General features: G+C 43.9%; 3 protein-coding genes across 5 annotated transcripts; 1 reads left to right on the forward strand and 2 right to left on the reverse strand.

Moving 5' to 3' along the window:
- Positions 1–522: 522 nt before the first annotated feature.
- Positions 523–5,244, reverse strand: lrrc73 (leucine rich repeat containing 73). 2 transcript variants are annotated; one of them, XM_062463794.1, is made up of 6 exons: positions 4,166–5,244; positions 3,512–3,672; positions 3,217–3,339; positions 2,611–2,711; positions 1,563–1,674; positions 523–951 (listed from the first exon to the last, which is right to left on the reverse strand). In XM_062463794.1, the coding sequence occupies exons 1-6, from the start codon at positions 4,435–4,437 to the stop codon at positions 887–889; spliced, it is 834 nt and encodes a 277-aa protein (XP_062319778.1). In that variant the 5' UTR covers positions 4,438–5,244; the 3' UTR covers positions 523–886. The 2 variants fall into 2 exon arrangements, with proteins under 2 accessions (XP_062319778.1, XP_062319777.1); XM_062463793.1 differs by having other exon boundaries at positions 1,470–1,674.
- Positions 5,245–5,568: 324 nt separating this feature from the next.
- On the reverse strand, positions 5,569–9,062 carry yipf3 (Yip1 domain family, member 3). The gene is made up of 9 exons (XM_062463820.1): positions 8,808–9,062; positions 8,082–8,291; positions 7,596–7,702; positions 7,457–7,502; positions 7,231–7,323; positions 6,997–7,128; positions 6,774–6,887; positions 6,478–6,601; positions 5,569–6,397 (listed from the first exon to the last, which is right to left on the reverse strand). Exons 1-9 carry the CDS (start codon positions 8,877–8,879, stop codon positions 6,267–6,269), a joined length of 1,029 nt encoding a protein of 342 aa, XP_062319804.1. The 5' UTR covers positions 8,880–9,062; the 3' UTR covers positions 5,569–6,266.
- A 785-nt stretch (positions 9,063–9,847) lies between these two features.
- Positions 9,848–17,630, forward strand: ncoa4 (nuclear receptor coactivator 4). Of its 2 annotated transcripts, none has more exons than XM_062463823.1 (10): positions 9,848–10,002; positions 12,012–12,144; positions 13,044–13,184; positions 13,407–13,498; positions 13,767–13,875; positions 14,350–14,445; positions 14,559–14,684; positions 14,844–15,914; positions 16,023–16,115; positions 16,216–17,630. In XM_062463823.1, the coding sequence occupies exons 1-10, from the start codon at positions 9,965–9,967 to the stop codon at positions 16,219–16,221; spliced, it is 1,905 nt and encodes a 634-aa protein (XP_062319807.1). In that variant the 5' UTR covers positions 9,848–9,964; the 3' UTR covers positions 16,222–17,630. The 2 variants fall into 2 exon arrangements, with proteins under 2 accessions (XP_062319807.1, XP_062319808.1); XM_062463824.1 differs by lacking the exon at positions 9,848–10,002 and adding an exon at positions 10,618–10,833.
- Positions 17,631–18,227: the final 597 nt, after the last annotated feature.

An 18,227-nucleotide genomic window follows, 5' to 3' on the forward strand; every position in this document is an offset into this window, starting at 1 on the left:
TCTATATCCACAGTATAACAATGGAGTGGAATGATTTGTTAGGGAACTTTGCACCAAGGTTACAGAGAATCCAGAGCTCAATGGTGTAATGTTGTGTAGATGATGACTGGAGTTAAATATGTATGGAACACATAGAATCTCAAACAATGGGATTCGGAGGAATAAAAGCTTTCTCCAATAGTAAGCAGGACAATCAGCTTTGGCATAGAGGCTACACTGACTGTTGTGTGTGCTAGACAGAGGAGAGTGAGTGAGTAGGGGGTGTATGGGATGAAAGGGGGGATGAGAGGGGGGGGGATGAGACAGTGAACCACTGCATTGTCGTCATGATGCTGCTGAATTGCTTAGTGCTCGGATGCTCGTTACGTTTCATTTATCTTCTTTCCTAAGGACTGCTTACGCTGACTCCAAGCAGATTGGACAGGATATTCACAGTCTACATTTCGACATTTTGTATCAAAATGGAGAGAGCCAGTTAGGTCTGAAAATGAATGACGACCAATTAAAGTGCAAATTAGTAAACAGTTTAAACAAACAATAATTTTTAAGAATATGTAAACAGATTTATTTTGATATCAGATCACAACAATCCTGTATAGTCTATCAGAGCATACAAACATTCATTGATTACATAATCTTTAAACGTGAACTATAAATAGACAGTACATGTTTAAAATAAATAATTCACTATTACCTATAAGTCACTTGGTGTGTATTAAGGTACTGTGCACGCTCCAAAAAAGCTATTTTATGTACAAGTGCTACAGGTCATGCAAATGTGATTGGTTGCAAGATATCTAATATTGTGAGTTGTCAACTGAATCAAGTGCAGAGGGAAAAAGGGTCAAAGGAATACAAATCAAACTGAAGTAGGAAGTGTGTGGATTCACATCTCAGTCTCAGCCAGTAGGCTCTCACCTAGACCTGAAGTCAGCAGGATCATCTGGGAGTCTGCAAGGGTCAGAAACAATGGGAGACCGGTTTAGGACTACAACTCTACAGCACTGCTGAAATAGGAACAAGCCCCCTAAAACAATTGGATCTCAAAGGAAAATGGTGTACAACAGCTTACACTAAATGCTCAAATTTTATCTGCAAGACTCCAGTCCTCCCAAGCAGAGGAGCCTGTGGACCTATTTTATAACAGATCAAAACATGGATCTACCCTTTATAGAATATCATCAATGATAGGAGAGGACAGGAACACAGAAGGATAGGATATATCCTATTCTACTGTTTGACTAATAGGCCACAGATCCACAAATCTAAAATGAGGGATAAACGGATCTGACACAGCTCGACTAGAACAAAGGACAGGCCACAGATCCCTCCTACTGCATCTACAGGAAGCCAAAGAAAGACGGGAGAGATCGATCTGCCGTGTCTAGACAGCGACATGACCAATCTGACCTAGGATGGAGAGGACAGGGGAAAGCATGTCGGTTTTAATCGGCCAGCTCAGCCCTTACTGCTGTGGGGGAGCCAGGTGCTTTTCTCCCTGGTGGGGAGCAGGTTCCTACTGTGCGGCGCTGCCTCAGCCTCCATGTCTTCCTCCTCCTCACCCTCGGAGAGCAAATCGGAGATCTGCTGCTGCAGCTCAGGGCTGATGGCGTTCTCGGCCAGGACCAGCACGCGCAGGCACGTGGGGTAGTTCTCCACCATGTCCAGGAAGACCTGGAGAATGGGGGAGCTCTGAAGTAAGTTCATGCCATTTGTTGTGTATGCCCATACCACTTGAATAGTATACGTTCCAAATAAATAGATCCTTTTACAATTAACAGAAAGGACAATCAGTTGACATGTGGTTTACTCGAATGTTAGAAAATAATCTGCTTTCATGTTGAAACCTTAAATAAATTGCTATGCCAAGGGCTCATTCACAAGCATACAATGACAACACGGTCTTTTCACATAGGCATACCAAGGCATACCAAGGACAGACCCTTTGTAAGTGTGGAAGGAAAACGGATGCAAAAGGAAACTGAAAGGCAGCAGTGATAGGCGAGTTAGCCCTGAAAACTGGAGCACATTTTCAATCGCGGTAGCTGTTGAGTTGACTACCAGACGGCTGAGGTACAGGTGGGGAGAGAGGAGTCTCCTCTAGCAGTTGGGAGGGGGGGGGAAGCACATCTTTAATGCAGATGAGATTCAAGGTGAGGGGTCAATACCAGTGAGACTAAGAGGGGTAGGGAACAGGGCCGGCGAGCTGTCGAGATGAAAAGCTCTCTGATCAAAGACCAGGAGGAGTCCTCCCAGTCACCAGACTAAGACTCTGCCACACTAGCCCTGGGCCCTGTTCAGCTCTCCCCTGCCTTGTCTTGCAGTGATCTGAATGGACATGAAAGGCCATATTTCATCTCCTGAGAAAGTGGATTGACTTCTTAATTAGAGTGTCTTGGAGGGCTGTGATGTGGTTTTCTATGTAATAGCACCACCTAGTGGACGTTTGCTAGGCCTCAAATTGCAGAGACTCCTGCATTGTAATTTTATAGAAAAGTGTTATTATGTGGAAAGCCTTGTAACCATAAGATACGACCACAATCAATAATCCAATCAAATTGGACTGTCCTGGCTATGTTTCAGTTGTATGATGGTGTGGCTGTTACAGACCTGTGCCGACTGGTTAGTGAGTCCGGTTCCCTCCAGGTCCAACACCTCTAGAGTTCTACTGGAAGCCACAGCCACTGCTAGCATGCCTGCTATCTGGTCCCCTGGAGACCCAACAGAACCCAGAACCATGCCATGAATATATGAACCCGAGACCCGAGACCACAACCATTGATGCTGCATGAAATTAAAGGACATTTTGGTGCCATGAAAACCGTCCAAGTGAGATTGTCATTCTTGTTATAGATGGATGATTTTTACTGTGCCATATTTCCCCCTAACTTTGAAATTTGAACTGGGAACAACCTGTTCCACAGAGGACCTCATTTTCTCTAGTGTGAGCAAGCAGAAGGTTGTCATGGAGACACGCCAGAATAACACTGATTGGACATTGCAGGAGGCAACCGGCGAATACGATGAATATCATTGGTATTTCAAGAGTGTTTGCTTCTTTAGTAAACCGTTATTCTGCCTATCAATAATTCAAACACGCTTTTTATGGAATTAAATAATAAGGTATATATTGAGTGATGGGGCTGATTGCTAGATGAAAACCAGAGGTTACAAATAGATCATATGTATGCATGGTAACAGGTGCTTAGTGCTTACCTAAGGGATTATAGTCCAGGTTGAGGACTCGTAGTTGGGAACTGTGGGCCACAGCAATGGCCAGTCGGGCCCAGCCCTTGGTCGTGATGCCTGGGTTAGCACTCAGAGTCAGCTCCCGTAGACCTTTAGACAAATGGATACCTACCATCAAATGACCTTCAGCATCTCAAAACCATGCAGTCACTGAATTACAGGCTGAGCGTGGATTCCACAGTAATGACGTGTGATTATGCATTTATTTTCATATTAAACAATAACACCTATTCAAGTAAAGCATGTGTGAACTAGGCTGTACCTGATTTGGCCCCATCTGGGGGCAGCATACCACAGATGAGCCTTAGTGCCTCATCCCCCAGTAGACAGTCACCAAGGTCCAATGACACCAGGGATGGATGAGTTGACACCGCTGTGTTCAGGGTGACTAGTCCTGCATCTAGCAAGGGGCTGCCATGGAGACTGCGAGAGAGAAATAGGGAGACATGCAAAAAGTGTGTGTGTGTGTATCATTGTAGCTGCACCTTGACTTTCACATGACACATCATCTAACAAGTTATTTGTAAATATTACTTAACCCTTGTGTTATCTTCGGGTCATTCTGACCCATCAGTCATTGTGACCCACCGTCGTATTGCGACAGATTTACCGCATACAAAGACAAAGTGAAGCATTTTCTTTTAACCGTTGGGCTGTCTCAGACCCCCCACATTGCAAAGGTTAAAAGAAAATTATTTTAATTTGTTTTTGTATTGGGTAAAATTGGGTAAACACAACGATGGTTCGTTATGAACCTTTGGGTCATGTGACCCGAAGGCAGCACAAGGGTTAATAATTTCATGGGGGGGGGGGGATAAATTTAGGGTTCAAGCGCCCCAAAAACATTTTAAACTTTACTGAGACAACTGATGTCTTCCACTAATGTATTCAATATAAAATAAAATGTCCTACTTACAATAAAGTCTGAATTGATCTGTTGGCCTTAAGAGCATCGGCAAGATGTTTTGTCCGGTTTATGCTCGAAACCACACCGAGGTTCAGGTTGAGTTGAGCCAAGGAGTGTGACTCGGCTACACCACGACATACCCGGCCGAAGTCGCGGTCTGAAAGCTGGCATCCTCTGACAGACAGAAGCCTAACGCTATTCTCTTTCAAGCTGTCGCATATGTCCTTTACTTCGGCCCCCGACAGTGTCTCTCCAGTTATCTGAATAGAACCTGGCAGCATTTTGGTCAAGTCGTGTACATTCAAGGTTTGAACCCAGCTGAGGTAGCCTGCATTTTAGGCGTAAAAGTCAAAGTCCAAATGTAACGATTATATAGCTATAATGCAAATGCCGGCTACATTAAGGTTATTGTCCAAAGTTGTTCAATAGCTGGCGAATGTGCTAGCTATATGGCATGGTAAAGCAAGTTATATCAACCAATACCTTATATCAACCTTACCTGCACATTAAAACTATTAATAGTGCAATAGTCATTAACAGGCCTACGTTCTTTCCCAAGGGATATGCGAGGTATCCAAGTTAATTTGCACAATCTTCTCAGCTGCTTCACGCGGTGACATCACCCACCTACAACGCTATAACGTGGCTAAATCTGCTACTCCTACTGCAGGCCATGCAGGCTATACATACGTTGGTAGATTGTTGTCACGCACAAATACACTCGGTTTTGTTCCCAGTTGAATGTCCTTTCAAGCGGCACAAATGTTTAATCCTCTAGTGAGGTTCGGTTTTTAAACACAAGGAAAGACTGTCGTTTGTTTGCCCCCGTCGCAGGTGTCGGTTACTATGGACACCCTCTTCTCGATGTCACCGTAACAGGATGAAGTCCTTACTGCCTGATTGTCACATGTTGCTCTCCAGCTAGAATTATTAATGCACGGACAATTCTCTCAGGAGTAGAGCAGTGTACCCCTTTCCCCGAGGCGCTTCCATTGCTGGTTCGTTAGTGCTGCACATCTAAGCATAATGGCTCCACTGTAAGGAAGAAATGAACGGAGCAATGGCCGTACGCTACTCTCTTGCATGAGACCGATATTGGTCACGTGCCACCAGTATGTAGGGCTTCGGTCAATCCTAATTTAGCACAGGGCATAAACTAATTATAGCTTCAAGCTATTTCATTCGCTTTCTTGCATCAGATATATAGGACTCATTTAGGTATCATTTGTTATCCAGTTCAAGGAAAAAACGAATTACCTTGTAAAATAGCTTGCACATATATCTGTCATTAATGTAAGCCTTATGTTTTGTTTTTTTAGGAATATAACATTCCAGATCAATACATTTTATTTTATTTGTATCTTTCTGTTCAATAATCCTAAAAATAACACCAGGAGTTGTTTTTCCCCCACCCAAAAACAATGGTAAGAAAAGCAATACAAAAAATAAAAGGGGATGGAAAGAAATATCCAAGTCACAATAAAGTATTTGGCATAAACTTCTCAAATCACATCAACTTCAATTGTGTGTTACAGTAATACTTCCAGATAAGGAGAAACTTTGTTTAAAAAGTGTTTTTCCCATTTAATATTCAGAATGCCCCCAATTATTAACCCCTCAGAACACATATATAGGCACGACTCATTGATTCAAGGTCCCTGTCCCCATTTACTATAATTTACAGTATGTAACAAAACCAACAAGAGGTGAGAATATGTCTACTGGAAAACATTGTCAACTACCTGCTTTTAAAATAAAACTATGATGCATTCAAACTTATTTTAGGTACATTAGAGCATATTACAAGGTAACTAATAAGTTGATATTTACACATATGTAAGGTGCCATTCCACTAAGCTGTATTTTAATGTGGCACAAGAACAACCAGGTAAACATGACATATCCCATAGAACCAAAAAGCATTGAATCAGTTGGAAATTCATCAACAACACGACAAGTATATGTTTCAACTATGCTCCTGTCTAAAGAGGACATTATGCCAACTTTTACCCATCATAGTCTTTGACCTTCAGTCCTGTCTCCATCGGCTATACACCACCAACACAAAGCAGACCAGGTCCGGTTATCAGCCATATGTTTGGGCTCACACTCAGTGTGACTTCAGGAAAACTCCAAGGGTCTTCACTGTGGCATTCACAGCAGCTGTGGCCACATCAGGCAAATCTCTAGCCACCCGTTGAATGGGGGGTATATTGGGTCCTTCCAAGGTGTCCAGGATACCTTCAGACAAAAGATAAATGCTCGAATACTTGTGACATTTCTCAAAATCAAATTGCAAAGTTTCTCAGATGGACACTTACCTTCAACAATCTTATGGTAAGCAAAGTGGAGGTAAAGCAAAAAGAGCATGTGCAGAGCTGCCAACGTCCCACAGAGGATGAGACGAGGTGTCTGGCCGACTGTCCGAGAGATGAGAGCAGCCACCTGAGACAGAGGGGTAACATCATGACTTTCAGCGAGAACTGAGAGAGAACAACTTGATTTAAAATGGAAACAACCTAAGGAACCTGTCACCACTGAGGTCAAAATACATTTTGCTCGAAATACTGAGATTGTTTCCCTAAAGCCCCATGGATAATCAGGGGTCTGTCATTACCATTCTCAGAGTGGAGAGCCCTCCAATCACCAGCCACAGGATATAGAACAAGGAATGGAAGTGAACATTGTAGGTAATAAAGAGCACCACACAGTGCCCAAAAAGGCCATAACCCTGTGGAGGCACACAGTAGGAACAAACAGTGAGATACAGTATCTTTCAGCATTCCTCATACTGTATATAGTTGTTGTTGTTGTGTAAGGAAGGTGACATGTTGACTCACCAGCAGGGACAGCATCTGAAGCATGGTAATCTGGGCATTGCATAGGTAAGCCAGAAAATAGATGAAGGATGACACTCCCAGCCAATAGCCAAAGCACGTACCTATGGCTGTCCCCATCAGAGTACCCTCTCTCTATCAAGAAAGTGCAATGAATTGGTAAGGAACAGATATACTCAGTACTATTAGTACAGCATACATGCATTTGCAATGTAATCACAGGAAGAGTTATCCTACAATAACAGTTCCTGATGTCTTCATCCCATGCAGGAGAATGGCCACCATAGTGAAAACCAGCATCATGGGCCCATACAGTTCTCCAGCTATTTTCTGTGTTCAAGGAGAAAGAATAGATGAAGATATTAGATCTGATTTGTTGACAATCGTTAAATTGGTTAAATTGGCATTATGTTGCTTCAAAACAGAGTGCTACGAAATTAACATAAATAAATGATGCCCTCACTTGTGGGAAGTTGATCATGCGGATGGGTATCATTGATTCTATCAACCTATATGGGAACAACATAGCCATCAGTCAAAATATCACATTTCTCAATATAAAGGCCTACAGATTAGGTGAACATAAATAAATGTATTCTCACCTGCTCCTAACTTGCATCGGTTCAACATCAAAGTATGGTCGGAGAATGTCTATATTGGCATATAGGTTAAAGGCCTTTGAAGCCTGCCTTTTGCCGGCTTCCCACACCTGTGAACATAGATGTTGGATTTTTAACCGATTATTTGTGTGTTTACATTTACATTTAGTCATTTAGCAGACGCTCTTATCCAGAGCGACTTACAGTAAGTACAGGGACATTCCCCCAGAGGCAAGTAGGGTGAAGTGCCTTGCCCAAGGACACAACGTCATTTGGCAGAGCCGGGAATCGAACCGGTAACCTTCAGATTACTAGCCCGACTCCCTAACCGTTCAGCCACCTGACTCCCATATGTTTAATGTTTAATGCCAAAATAAGTGAAAGGCCACAGGCAATTTAAAGTCAGAACCAACATTTCTTGAATCCTCATTATAAATCTAAGAAAACAGTGACACCCCAAGTGTTGTTGATGTCATACTCTAAGCTGACCTCATCTGCCACCTGTCTCCCCAGTTGGCCCTTGATGCCCTTCATGCCTAGGAACTCGCCATCCTCTCCAGTCTCCTCCTCTGTTGCTGCTGCTTCTGCTGACACCTCCTCTTCCTCCTTCATGCGCTGGTGCATCTCCCCCATGTCCTCAAAGCTGGAACCTGATGTGTCATCCATGTTCTCCATATCTATCACTGCAGACCCACTGCCCTGATAAGAGGAGGATGACAGGATATGAAGGTGAACACATTTTGTCTTCACATACACTCCACACAATATGACATGATGTTATTCAGAGAATATTTTACTTTACTTTTATATTTTTCGTAGAATTATCACATGTTGTGAAAAAATACCTTAAACATCTGATTATCTTACTGACAGGGCGGGGGGGGGGGTACTGGTGATTTTCGGATTAGAATTTAACTCTGTATAACTCAAGACAACTATCACCACTAGCCCTGGTGTAGCTTATGTCTTGTAGGAAAGCATTTCGTCTTTTAATCACTAGCTATATTACACTGATGCAAATTTGTAGTATTTTCCTAGCTTATAGTCACTGGCGTACGTTGGCACTTTTGTCACCTTGCGAAACTGTACATCAACTCGCTTTAACTATCAAATGATTAACGAAAAACCACCGGAAATAACTAATTATATAGAGAGTTGGAATATTTTATTTGTGCATCAACAGTCAGCTTGTTATCAATTGTAGCTTGTAGCTACCTGGATGAGGTTGTCATCAAAGCCGCCCCATGGTTCCGTGTTCGTGTTTTTGTTTCCGTCAGACTCAGACATCGCTTAAAGAGTGTCGACGTATTCTTACTGCCTCTTATAAAATACGTTGCAGTTAAATCACATATACAAATATGACAATCTATTTGTCACTTAAAAACTATTATTGTCTTACAAAATATAATTCCACTGTTTAGCCTACTGCGTCGTCTTCTTCTTCTTGTTTTACGGCTCTTATTAGCATACAATTTTGGGGGGCATTATCGCCCCCTTCTGCTCAGGAGTGTGGTGCAGCTAGATAAACACTTCACACACACGCACCCTAAACAAAATATCATCCTCCATGCTTAGCTACTATAAAGAAAGTAAAAAAAAACAAAAAACAGTAACTTGAACTGTGCTCTTCACCCATGATCAGTAATCATTTGAATGTGAATTCCTACACACACCTCATCTCTCTCCAGGCATAGCCATATACAACTCAAACCTACGTGCTCCACTGACTCCTCTGACATCCCCCACACAAGCCTGTCTGGTGTTTCTCTACAACTTTCAGTGTTTTGTTTAAGGCGCAGTGCCTCAACCTTAAACCTGTCGTCCACCACCTAACCTATAGACACTCTTTTGAATTTGATATAGATATCTCTTTCCCTCTCTGTCTCACTTTTCTTGCCACATTTAGTTGCCTTTTTTCCCTTAAATTATACATTTAACCTTTGCTTAACTGATACTAATTATAATTTCTATAGTTCCTTTTAATAAAGCAGTAGTTGCCAAAGCACATCCACACGTTTTACTTACCCAACGTGTTAAATGGTAAAAGCGAGATAGGGAGTGTTTGCTTTTTCTTTATTTAGGTAAATCTTGGGTAATTAAATTCATAGTTAGTGACAACATTTAAATTGTTTCTTTCCTTAACTCGACATTTCAAACCAGCATTTGGTTAACTATTATATTTCCACAAGATGGCAGCAATGCATTTTCCACAGTCTTACGCAAAGGCGTTTGACCAGCTGGAAAGAGTTCTCGCGAGATGTTATTGTAGGCATAGTGTAAGACGTTGTCGCATGCCTGGCGGAAATATTTTACCGGCTTAAACGACGAGGTTTTTATTGTCTTATTTGCCACAATAAGAGGATACACATTTAATGTCTTCGAAATCTAAGGTTCAAAACAAGGGGACAAGGCAAGTATGGTTGATTCCATATGCCTATGGAAAACGTGGTTATGAAACGAGTGAGAGCCATTTTCGAGGCTAGAGTCTAGCTAGTTTGCTAGCTAGTTAGCTCTATCTAGGCTAGCTTTATTGGCTGGATGATAGACAACACTACTAACGTTAGTAGTTGACTATGTCAACCTGTTTTTGTTTGCCAATACTAGGTAGTTAGGTAGTTGTCTGATTTGTAATCAGTGTACTGTTGTTGCTAGTCTACTGTACTCAAAACGGACCTTACTGTTCTTAGTCTAGTCAATTTAGAATGCATTCTTCGTTTTTGGCCATCTACCTCGATGACATAATGAATCTTGTTTATAGCTAGCATATCTGCCAACGTTATCTTTTTAGTTGGCATAATAAGTCGATTTACGGATGCAATTAGAAATTATTCTGATTCTGAAATGATTAATAGGCCTTATAACGTCAGGAAAAAAGTGTTCCTTTAGCAGCCAGAATCATTTAACTTAAATGATCGGCTGGTAAGTGTCAAATAGTTATTTCTTTTTGCAAGGACATTTTAGTCTATAGTGTGTTGCTTAACGGAGTGCATGGGTCCAGCCCCCAGCCCTTTCATAAGCTGTGGTGGTGTACGTGCGGATTGCTTAACTGATCGTGGTTGCTCGGCCTCTGACGGAAACCTTAAGCGATGACGTAGCAATCAGCCGGAGTCTTTGGCTCGATAAATCATGAAGGCAAACAATTAAACCGGAATCTTTTGTGTATGAGAGAAGGAATAACTGACATCTAAAGAAATCAAACACAGAGGATTAACTCATACCTGTCGACATACAGCAGCATGAGGTATGACCTTGGTTATAGATCGCTGGATACAGATTCTGAAAATTCATACGCCATTTTTGGTACTAGTACTTTCTACAGGGTAGAGAAAATACTCCTCTGCAATGTAGGGAACGCGACATCGAACACCATTTCACATTATTGAGAACGCCAAACGCATGTATTCGGTCCTGTGTCGAAATTATAATTACTATATATTGGTACTCTTGTAGACACTCTAGACTTAAGAAATGCATTTACTTTGTATATTGAAATCGAAGCTGTTCTTTGAGGAATTCAAAATAGTCTTCCAAATTTTTCTTGAGCTTTAAGCTGATCTTAATTGATCGTTGCATATATGGACATTGTTTAAGTATACAGAGTCAAATAATGTAAAAACTCGGCAACAAAGAGTACAATTAATAGCAAAATCCATGGGACCTCATTAACTTTTGAGTTTAATTGTTTAGTGTGGCAATGTTGTTGTTTGGCAAGTGTTACTATAACCATGACCCTAGCCTTTTATGGTGTATTGCTGTCAGCAGTCAGTGCTAGGCATTTCATCAGTACATTACATGTCTTTGATTAGAGGGAAGAGGGTTGGTTTTCTCAGGAAATATGTTATTTGGGGACAGGAAGATAAGGTAATTTGAGTCTAACTTGTCAACCACAAAACATAACCCTAATGGGAGTTAGCCGGTGGGTAATCAAGTCCACAAAAAGGTACATGCACAATTTATGAATTTGTAGGAATCTGCATATTTCTTAGTCCACAGTAATGACATTTGTTTTGTGGAAATTCGAAACATTGAGCATGCGTTTATATGGGAATTATTTTTAGGTCAGTATTTGTAGGTGTCTCTGTCTTTCAGGAAATGAATATTATTTGTTAATGTGTAAAGCAGAAATGAAAGAAAGAGAAAGTTGACTGAAGTGGTAAATTCTCTGCAACAAGGAACTGGAAGTGAGGTTAGCTTTCTATCATTAAAGAGTATCCTTGCAAAACATACAAATGATACCTAACAAGTATTTCTCCATTCCAGATCTATTTACCTGTTAAACAACAGTTTTTTCCTCCTAAGGTGCACAGTTAGCACCACACAATCATTAAGGCCTAATGATTAATGAAATAGGTTTATCTGAAATACCGATAACTAACATTTCTAACATGACCATGTACCAAATCATTTTTGTTTCTGCAGAATGTCCCCTGTGGAGGAGAGTGCTAAGGCCACGGCCACGCTGACACAGTGCACACTGGCCCGCTCTCAGCTTGAAGAGGCTATCGGAGGGGTGGTGAAGGCTGAGGCCCAGCTCAAAGACAACTCCAGAGAGGTAAAGGACCAGAGGCCCTGTGGTCAGGGTGTGTGTTCATAGCTGCCCCACACACAGAGAGATGGCCTCGTTCCAGTGGCTTCGGAGAACGCTGGGTTGGATGCGTGTGGGAGAGAAATGCTGGATCAGCATCACATGATGCCGCCAGACACAATTGCCCCTTCTGTCATAAACCCAGCGGTTATCATGTATTTAGTTTGGTTAGTCAGCGCAAACCTCATGGCCTGTGTGGGCTTTACCCGTGACTGTGTGTGCAGGTGTGTTTTATATATACCCACAAAGCCTAGCTCACTCGAAGGGCGAATCATTAGTTACTCACACACACAAAATCATTCCATTATTGTAAGCCGTGACCATGTTAGACGTTCTGAAGCCGAGGCTTATCATACCCGTGTTGTCCTGTGACCACAGTTAATCATTAGTATGACAACCGGTGTTGTGAGGAGGAGAAGGGACCGCAGGGTTTGATACTGAAACGTGACCACAGGGTCGGGTGTGAAGCCCAGCCTCTCATAAGGCAGCAGACAGAGCCGAGCGGGTCAGTCGAGCCTGAGACGCCACGGGCAGCCCTCCTCTGCAACTCTCCTCTCACCAAGTCACTCGACTGCAGCAGCCTGCCTCTCCCTGACTCCCCACCCCTGGAATAGGTAAAGGAAGGCAGGGCATCTATACTTGTAAGGGGCTGATTTCTGTTTTCTGTGACGGCGTCGATGCTTAGGGCTCGGTGTGTCCTTTCCCCCCCCCCCCCAGCGGAACGTTGAATAACTCGTCCGTTAGAAATGTCCTGGTTAAGACTTTGCGGTATTCGATACTCTTTTGAGTATTCTCCCGATCACCGTGACCGTTTCAGTGCCGTTGCCGTGTACCAACCCCGTCCTGCGTGCCGTGTGTCCTCCTAGGTGAAGTCTCAGTTGCACAGCTGCATCAGCCGCCACCTGGAGGTCCTGCGCTCGCGCGAGGTGTGGCTGCTGGGCCAGATCGACCTTGTGGAGCAACTGAAAGGCGAGGCACTGCAGTCCCAGCTCCAGCAGCTCCACTGGGTGAGTCAGCACGAGGCTCCGCTCACCGGGTCTCTCTGCTGAGAGTCCTGATCAAGTTACGGTAGGGCAGGAAGCTACGTCGGTGACCCTCTGCTCAAGTTGCATGTCGAAAATCTGACTGTTCTTTTTTCGGTCTCTTTCCCTCTCGCTCTCCTTCCGTCTCCTTGCCTCTATGTCTCTCTCCCTGTTTCTCCTTGTCTCTATGTCTGTGCCTGTCCACAGCTCCGAGGCCAGTTTGACCTCCTCATTCATCAGTTGGAGAACTCCAAAAACCGCAACGACTTGGCTAACCAGCTCACCAGTTGCATGGAAAAGTAAGAGCAGAAACCGAAGACTTTGAAGACTTAAGGAGATCGAGCAGTCAGCATTTGTAGTTGGGACATAAGTATTGTTTAGAGATGGCGATTGTTTGGGAGGTGTTGTCAATTGGCAACTGTCTCGGTTATCAAGATAGCTCTGTAATTCTCAGAAAGATAATCTTCACAGGTTGGAACCTGAAAGTTGCTTGGTGTGTTACAAACGGATGAAATGGAAAGTATGTGTAGGATGTGTTTTAATGTTTATTTTGGATTCCCTCTCCAGATTGTCTTCTCTGAGCCTGACTCCAGAAGAGACTCCAGACATGTCCTTTCAGGCAGACACACGTTCTCTCCGACAGGCCATAACCTCCTTTGGGACCATCGCCACTCAGGTACGCAACCTGAACGCACACACACAGTCAACCAGGCAGAACAATGGCCTCTGAGTCATGGATCACTTGTTAAAAAGGAGAATTTGGTCTGCAGTGCATTGGTGGCCTCTTTTCTGCCTCCTGACCAGCTGTACATCTGCTCTTATTGTGGATAAGTTGCTAATTCTTCTTAATGTGGCATTATGGCATTAGTCATGAGTTGTTACCACATATTTTAGTCAAATATAGTGCACTAAAGTGCATATTGTTTAAGATTGAGACTTGCGACAAACAACCTTTGAAATATATCCACAGTTTTCCAATATCTAACACCATATGGGAACAGTTGGTTCCCAGCTGGCAGGGACAGGACGCACTAGATGGATCCCTCGAGTTAGCCTCTGACGTCATGTATCGTGATCACACGTTGGACTTGGCACTGGCACTAAGGAGAGAATGTTTATGACACACCTGCTTTTTTTGTGCCCTGCACAGCACACAGAGGGAGGCCCCCTTCAGAGCGCCAACACCAGCAGTGACAAAGAGCGACCGTGGCTGCTCCAGAGCTGTCCAATCACAGCTAAGAAACAGGTTGGACTCATGTAACCCCCCCCCCCCATATATAAAGCTTGGCATGCACAGTACACACAAAGGGCATCCACTCAGGCACACTGTGGTGACATGCCTGTTTTAATCTGTTGCAGAGGGTGGAGTCATCTCCAGCAGTGGCCCAATGGCTCCTTGGAAGCCGTCCAGTGACACGTGCTCCGGTTGGTTATCAGTCAAGCACGAACCCAGAGGATTGGTTACTCGCTCGCAAGGAAACCCAGGTGAGGCCTGCTGGCTTTAAGTTAAATTACTGGTATTTTTTTTAAGTAGATTTTCCTGACAATTTACATTTAATTACAAGATAAAGCAAGCCTTTAGTGGTTTTGCACCAAAGGGACTAGTAACACCAATATGACCCTGTGTTGAATCCTCTCTCCCAGACCACCTACCCCCAGACTTCCTCTGACTTCCAAAAGGCCTGGGGCCAGCTGAAGGACCTGGAGGCATGGCTCCTCAAGGAGAGCGCCCCCCCCAGGCAGAGGGCCTATAGCAACATAAGCACCAACAGCTCCGCATTCTCCATTGAGAAGATCGACGAGTCAGAGTTCAACATGGCTCTGGAAGAGGAGGGGGAGGGAACTCAAGAGGACAATGTTGAGGACGAGGAGCAGGATGACTGGCTCATCACCCCGGCAACCGCCAGCAAGGAGACCTCAGAGCGTTTTCAGATGTCTGATGCTGATAGGCGGAAGCAGGTGTTCAAGCCCTTCCAGGAAGGCTTCTCCACAAGTGATTGGCTGCTCAAGTCGGACTGTGGTTCCTGTTGTGCCACCCGCACCGAGGCGGTGGAGATCGAGAACCTGGGCAAGCTGGAGTGCCTGAAGAGCCCCCCTGCCTCTGGGACCACCCGCTCCATCTGTGCCTCCCCTCTCCAAACCACCACTCCCCTGGCTACCAGCCCGGTGGAGGTCTGGCTACAGCAGGTCATTCCCATCCAGCAGTCCTGCAAAGCCAACGAGGCCTGCTCCAGCTACTCTCAGTGTGTCTGCGAGGAAAACTGTGGCAAGGAAGCCCTGAGCGCCTGGCTTCTCAAGAAGGAGGGCCGCGACAAGAACGGCATGCCCGTGGCCAAGACCACCAGCTGCAAGCCCGCCAGCCTGCACCAGCGAGAGCAGCAGCAGAAGGTGCAGGCCATCCTAGAGGCCTGGCTGCATCCAGGCAAGGCCACAAGCAGCCTCACCCCGCCGCCCCCAGCCCCGTCCTCCCTCTCTGCCTGGATGTCTCCAGAGGCAGGCCCCGGAGAGGAGAAAGCCAGCAGGGAGGAGCACAGCTCCCAGTTCCCCAAGGCAGAGAACCCCTTCAATGGCCCCCTGCAGCCAGAGTGCTGGGTGGTCTCTGGGAAGAGCAGCCTAAGTAGCACCACCACCACCAGGCAGGAGAGCACACAGGACCAGACCAGCACGGAGCCTGAGGAGGACAAGTGGCTCCTACGCAAGAGGGCCCAAGCTCAGGTAAGGGCCCCCCCCAGTCCATTCAATATTCAGTGCTTACTTGGGTTTGTTCTACTAAGACGGTCAGTGTATTGATTTGGTCACTGACGTGTTCTTGTTGTCCTTCAGGAGAGACTGGCCCTTCCTACAGTATGTGATCTGTTTTCTTGTATGAAACTCGGGGGAGACAAAGACAAATGGCTACACAGCGCTCCTATACAGGTGAGGCGTTTGTACCACCGAAAACCATCATCATAGATTCAAACAATTTCATTATTTTTCCCATTCTAATGGAATGTTCATCTCCCCATTTTTCTCCTAGATGTGAAGTCCAGTAGCTTTTTGAAAATGTACTATTTTGTGAAGTCACTTAAATGCTGATCATCGCACACAAAATTATGATCGCCTTCTCCTGGAAAGCTATTTTCTGGGACTGCTTTGTGTCTCTCTTTCTACATGGTATATCAGCTGATTTCAGAGGGTTGGTCAGCTGGCATGTGCTTCACCACCCCAGCCAGATCTAGTGACAGGGGTTGTCAGATCTGTCAATGTGACCCGTATCCGATTGAGCTGAGCTTTTAATTTGATAGATTCTATGAATTTGCCTTCTGTAAACATTCGTATAATTCCCTGTGTCCCATGTCAAGATAAGTCGTGTATAAACGCCAACTCACAACGTGATCTACGAATCACTAGACTCGAATGGACCAGATAGGCATGCAATTGTACATTTTCTTTTCTTTTAAGTTTGATGGGGGAGGGGTGGACGGATGGGAAAGCTAGAAACAGCAGTTAGTTATTTTAATCAACTTTATTTCAGAAACACAATTTTTCTGAGTGTGGTGACACATTTTTACCATCATCACCTGACTGGTAATTGCAGTGGTCCTCACAGAATTAGTCACAGAAAAATTGGTAGAATAGAAATTAGGGTTTATTTGTCCTACCTGATTGAAAGTATCAAGAAATGTAACCTACTCTATTCATATATTTTTGTTTGTTTCCTTCAATGTATGTCTTTTCTTTTGTTCTGTCATGTTCTTAGATTAACTTGAGCACCAGACTTGTTCCTCAGAAAAGGCTTCAAACAGACATGTTAAAGCCGAGTGCTCTTACAGTAGCTAACACTTCCATCTCTGCATCTGCTGTATGCACTACCAAACCCCTCACCAGGAGTTCTGGTGCCATGTGCCTGAGGTCAGCCTCTTTGTGTTAAGTGAAAAGCAGGACGACTGGCTCACCACACATGTAGACGACAGTTGGGCTTTCCGTTAACTAAGGTCATCTCCATTTTGCTCTCTGCTTTACAGAGGTGAATCGTTTTCAATTAACTTTTATGCAAACTCAAAATTTGAGTATGTACTTTTCCCTCACTTATTTGTCTGTTGCATAGCTAAACATGTAAATGTCCTCTATGTAACCCTAATTGTATGTATCAAATAGAATATATTGAATACCACTGCTAGTTATTTTTCTTTGCCTCCTTAATGGATGTCTTGTCATAGTGAGTAGACCAAAGATGCTTCTATATTTGTACACTGCCCTCTGGGCTTGGGAAGAGGAGGAATTGAGCACTGAATCGTCAGGGGTTCTTGAGCAGTTTGGAGGCATGATTGTCCTGTTCATCTAAAGAACTTGTGCAGGTGCTTCTGTCTATACTACCATTCTATTATCTAAGCTATTCTCTGCTGTCATACCTGTATCATATTTAACTCAATAAAATGATAACCTAAAGTGTTCATGTCCTCGAGTTCCTTCTTTCAGCGTTTCAGTGACTTGCTTCCTCTTTTGTATAAAACGATTTGCCAACTTGCACTTTTCTCTGGCATTGTGTTAATCTCTTTCCCAAGGTGTTTAACCCTTGTGCTGCCTTCGTGTCACATGACCCAAAGGTTCATAACGAACCATTGTTGTGTTTACCCAATTTTACCCAATACAAAAACAAATACAAATAATTTTCTTTTAACATTTGCAATGTGGGGGGGTCTGAGACAGCCCAACAGTTAAAAGAAAATGCTTCACTTTGTTTTTGTATGCGGTAAAGTTGTCGCAATACGACGGTGGGTCACAATGACCCGAAGATAACACATGGGTTAACCAATAATGTTACCAACTTTTGTGAATTAGACTACATGATGGGAGTCAGATGGCTGAGTGGTTAGGGAATCGGGCTAGTAATCAGAAGGTTGCTAGTTCAATTCCCGGCTATGCCAACCAAATGATATTGTGTCCTTGGGCAAGGCACTTCACCCAACTTGCCTCGGGGGGAATGTCCCTGTACTTACTGTAAGTCGCTCTGGATAAGAGCGTCTGCTAAATGACTAAATGTAAATG

The sequence above is a fragment of the Osmerus eperlanus genome, chromosome 6 (genome assembly GCF_963692335.1).
Source record: "Osmerus eperlanus chromosome 6, fOsmEpe2.1, whole genome shotgun sequence".
Lineage (NCBI taxonomy): Eukaryota > Metazoa > Chordata > Actinopteri > Osmeriformes > Osmeridae > Osmerus > Osmerus eperlanus.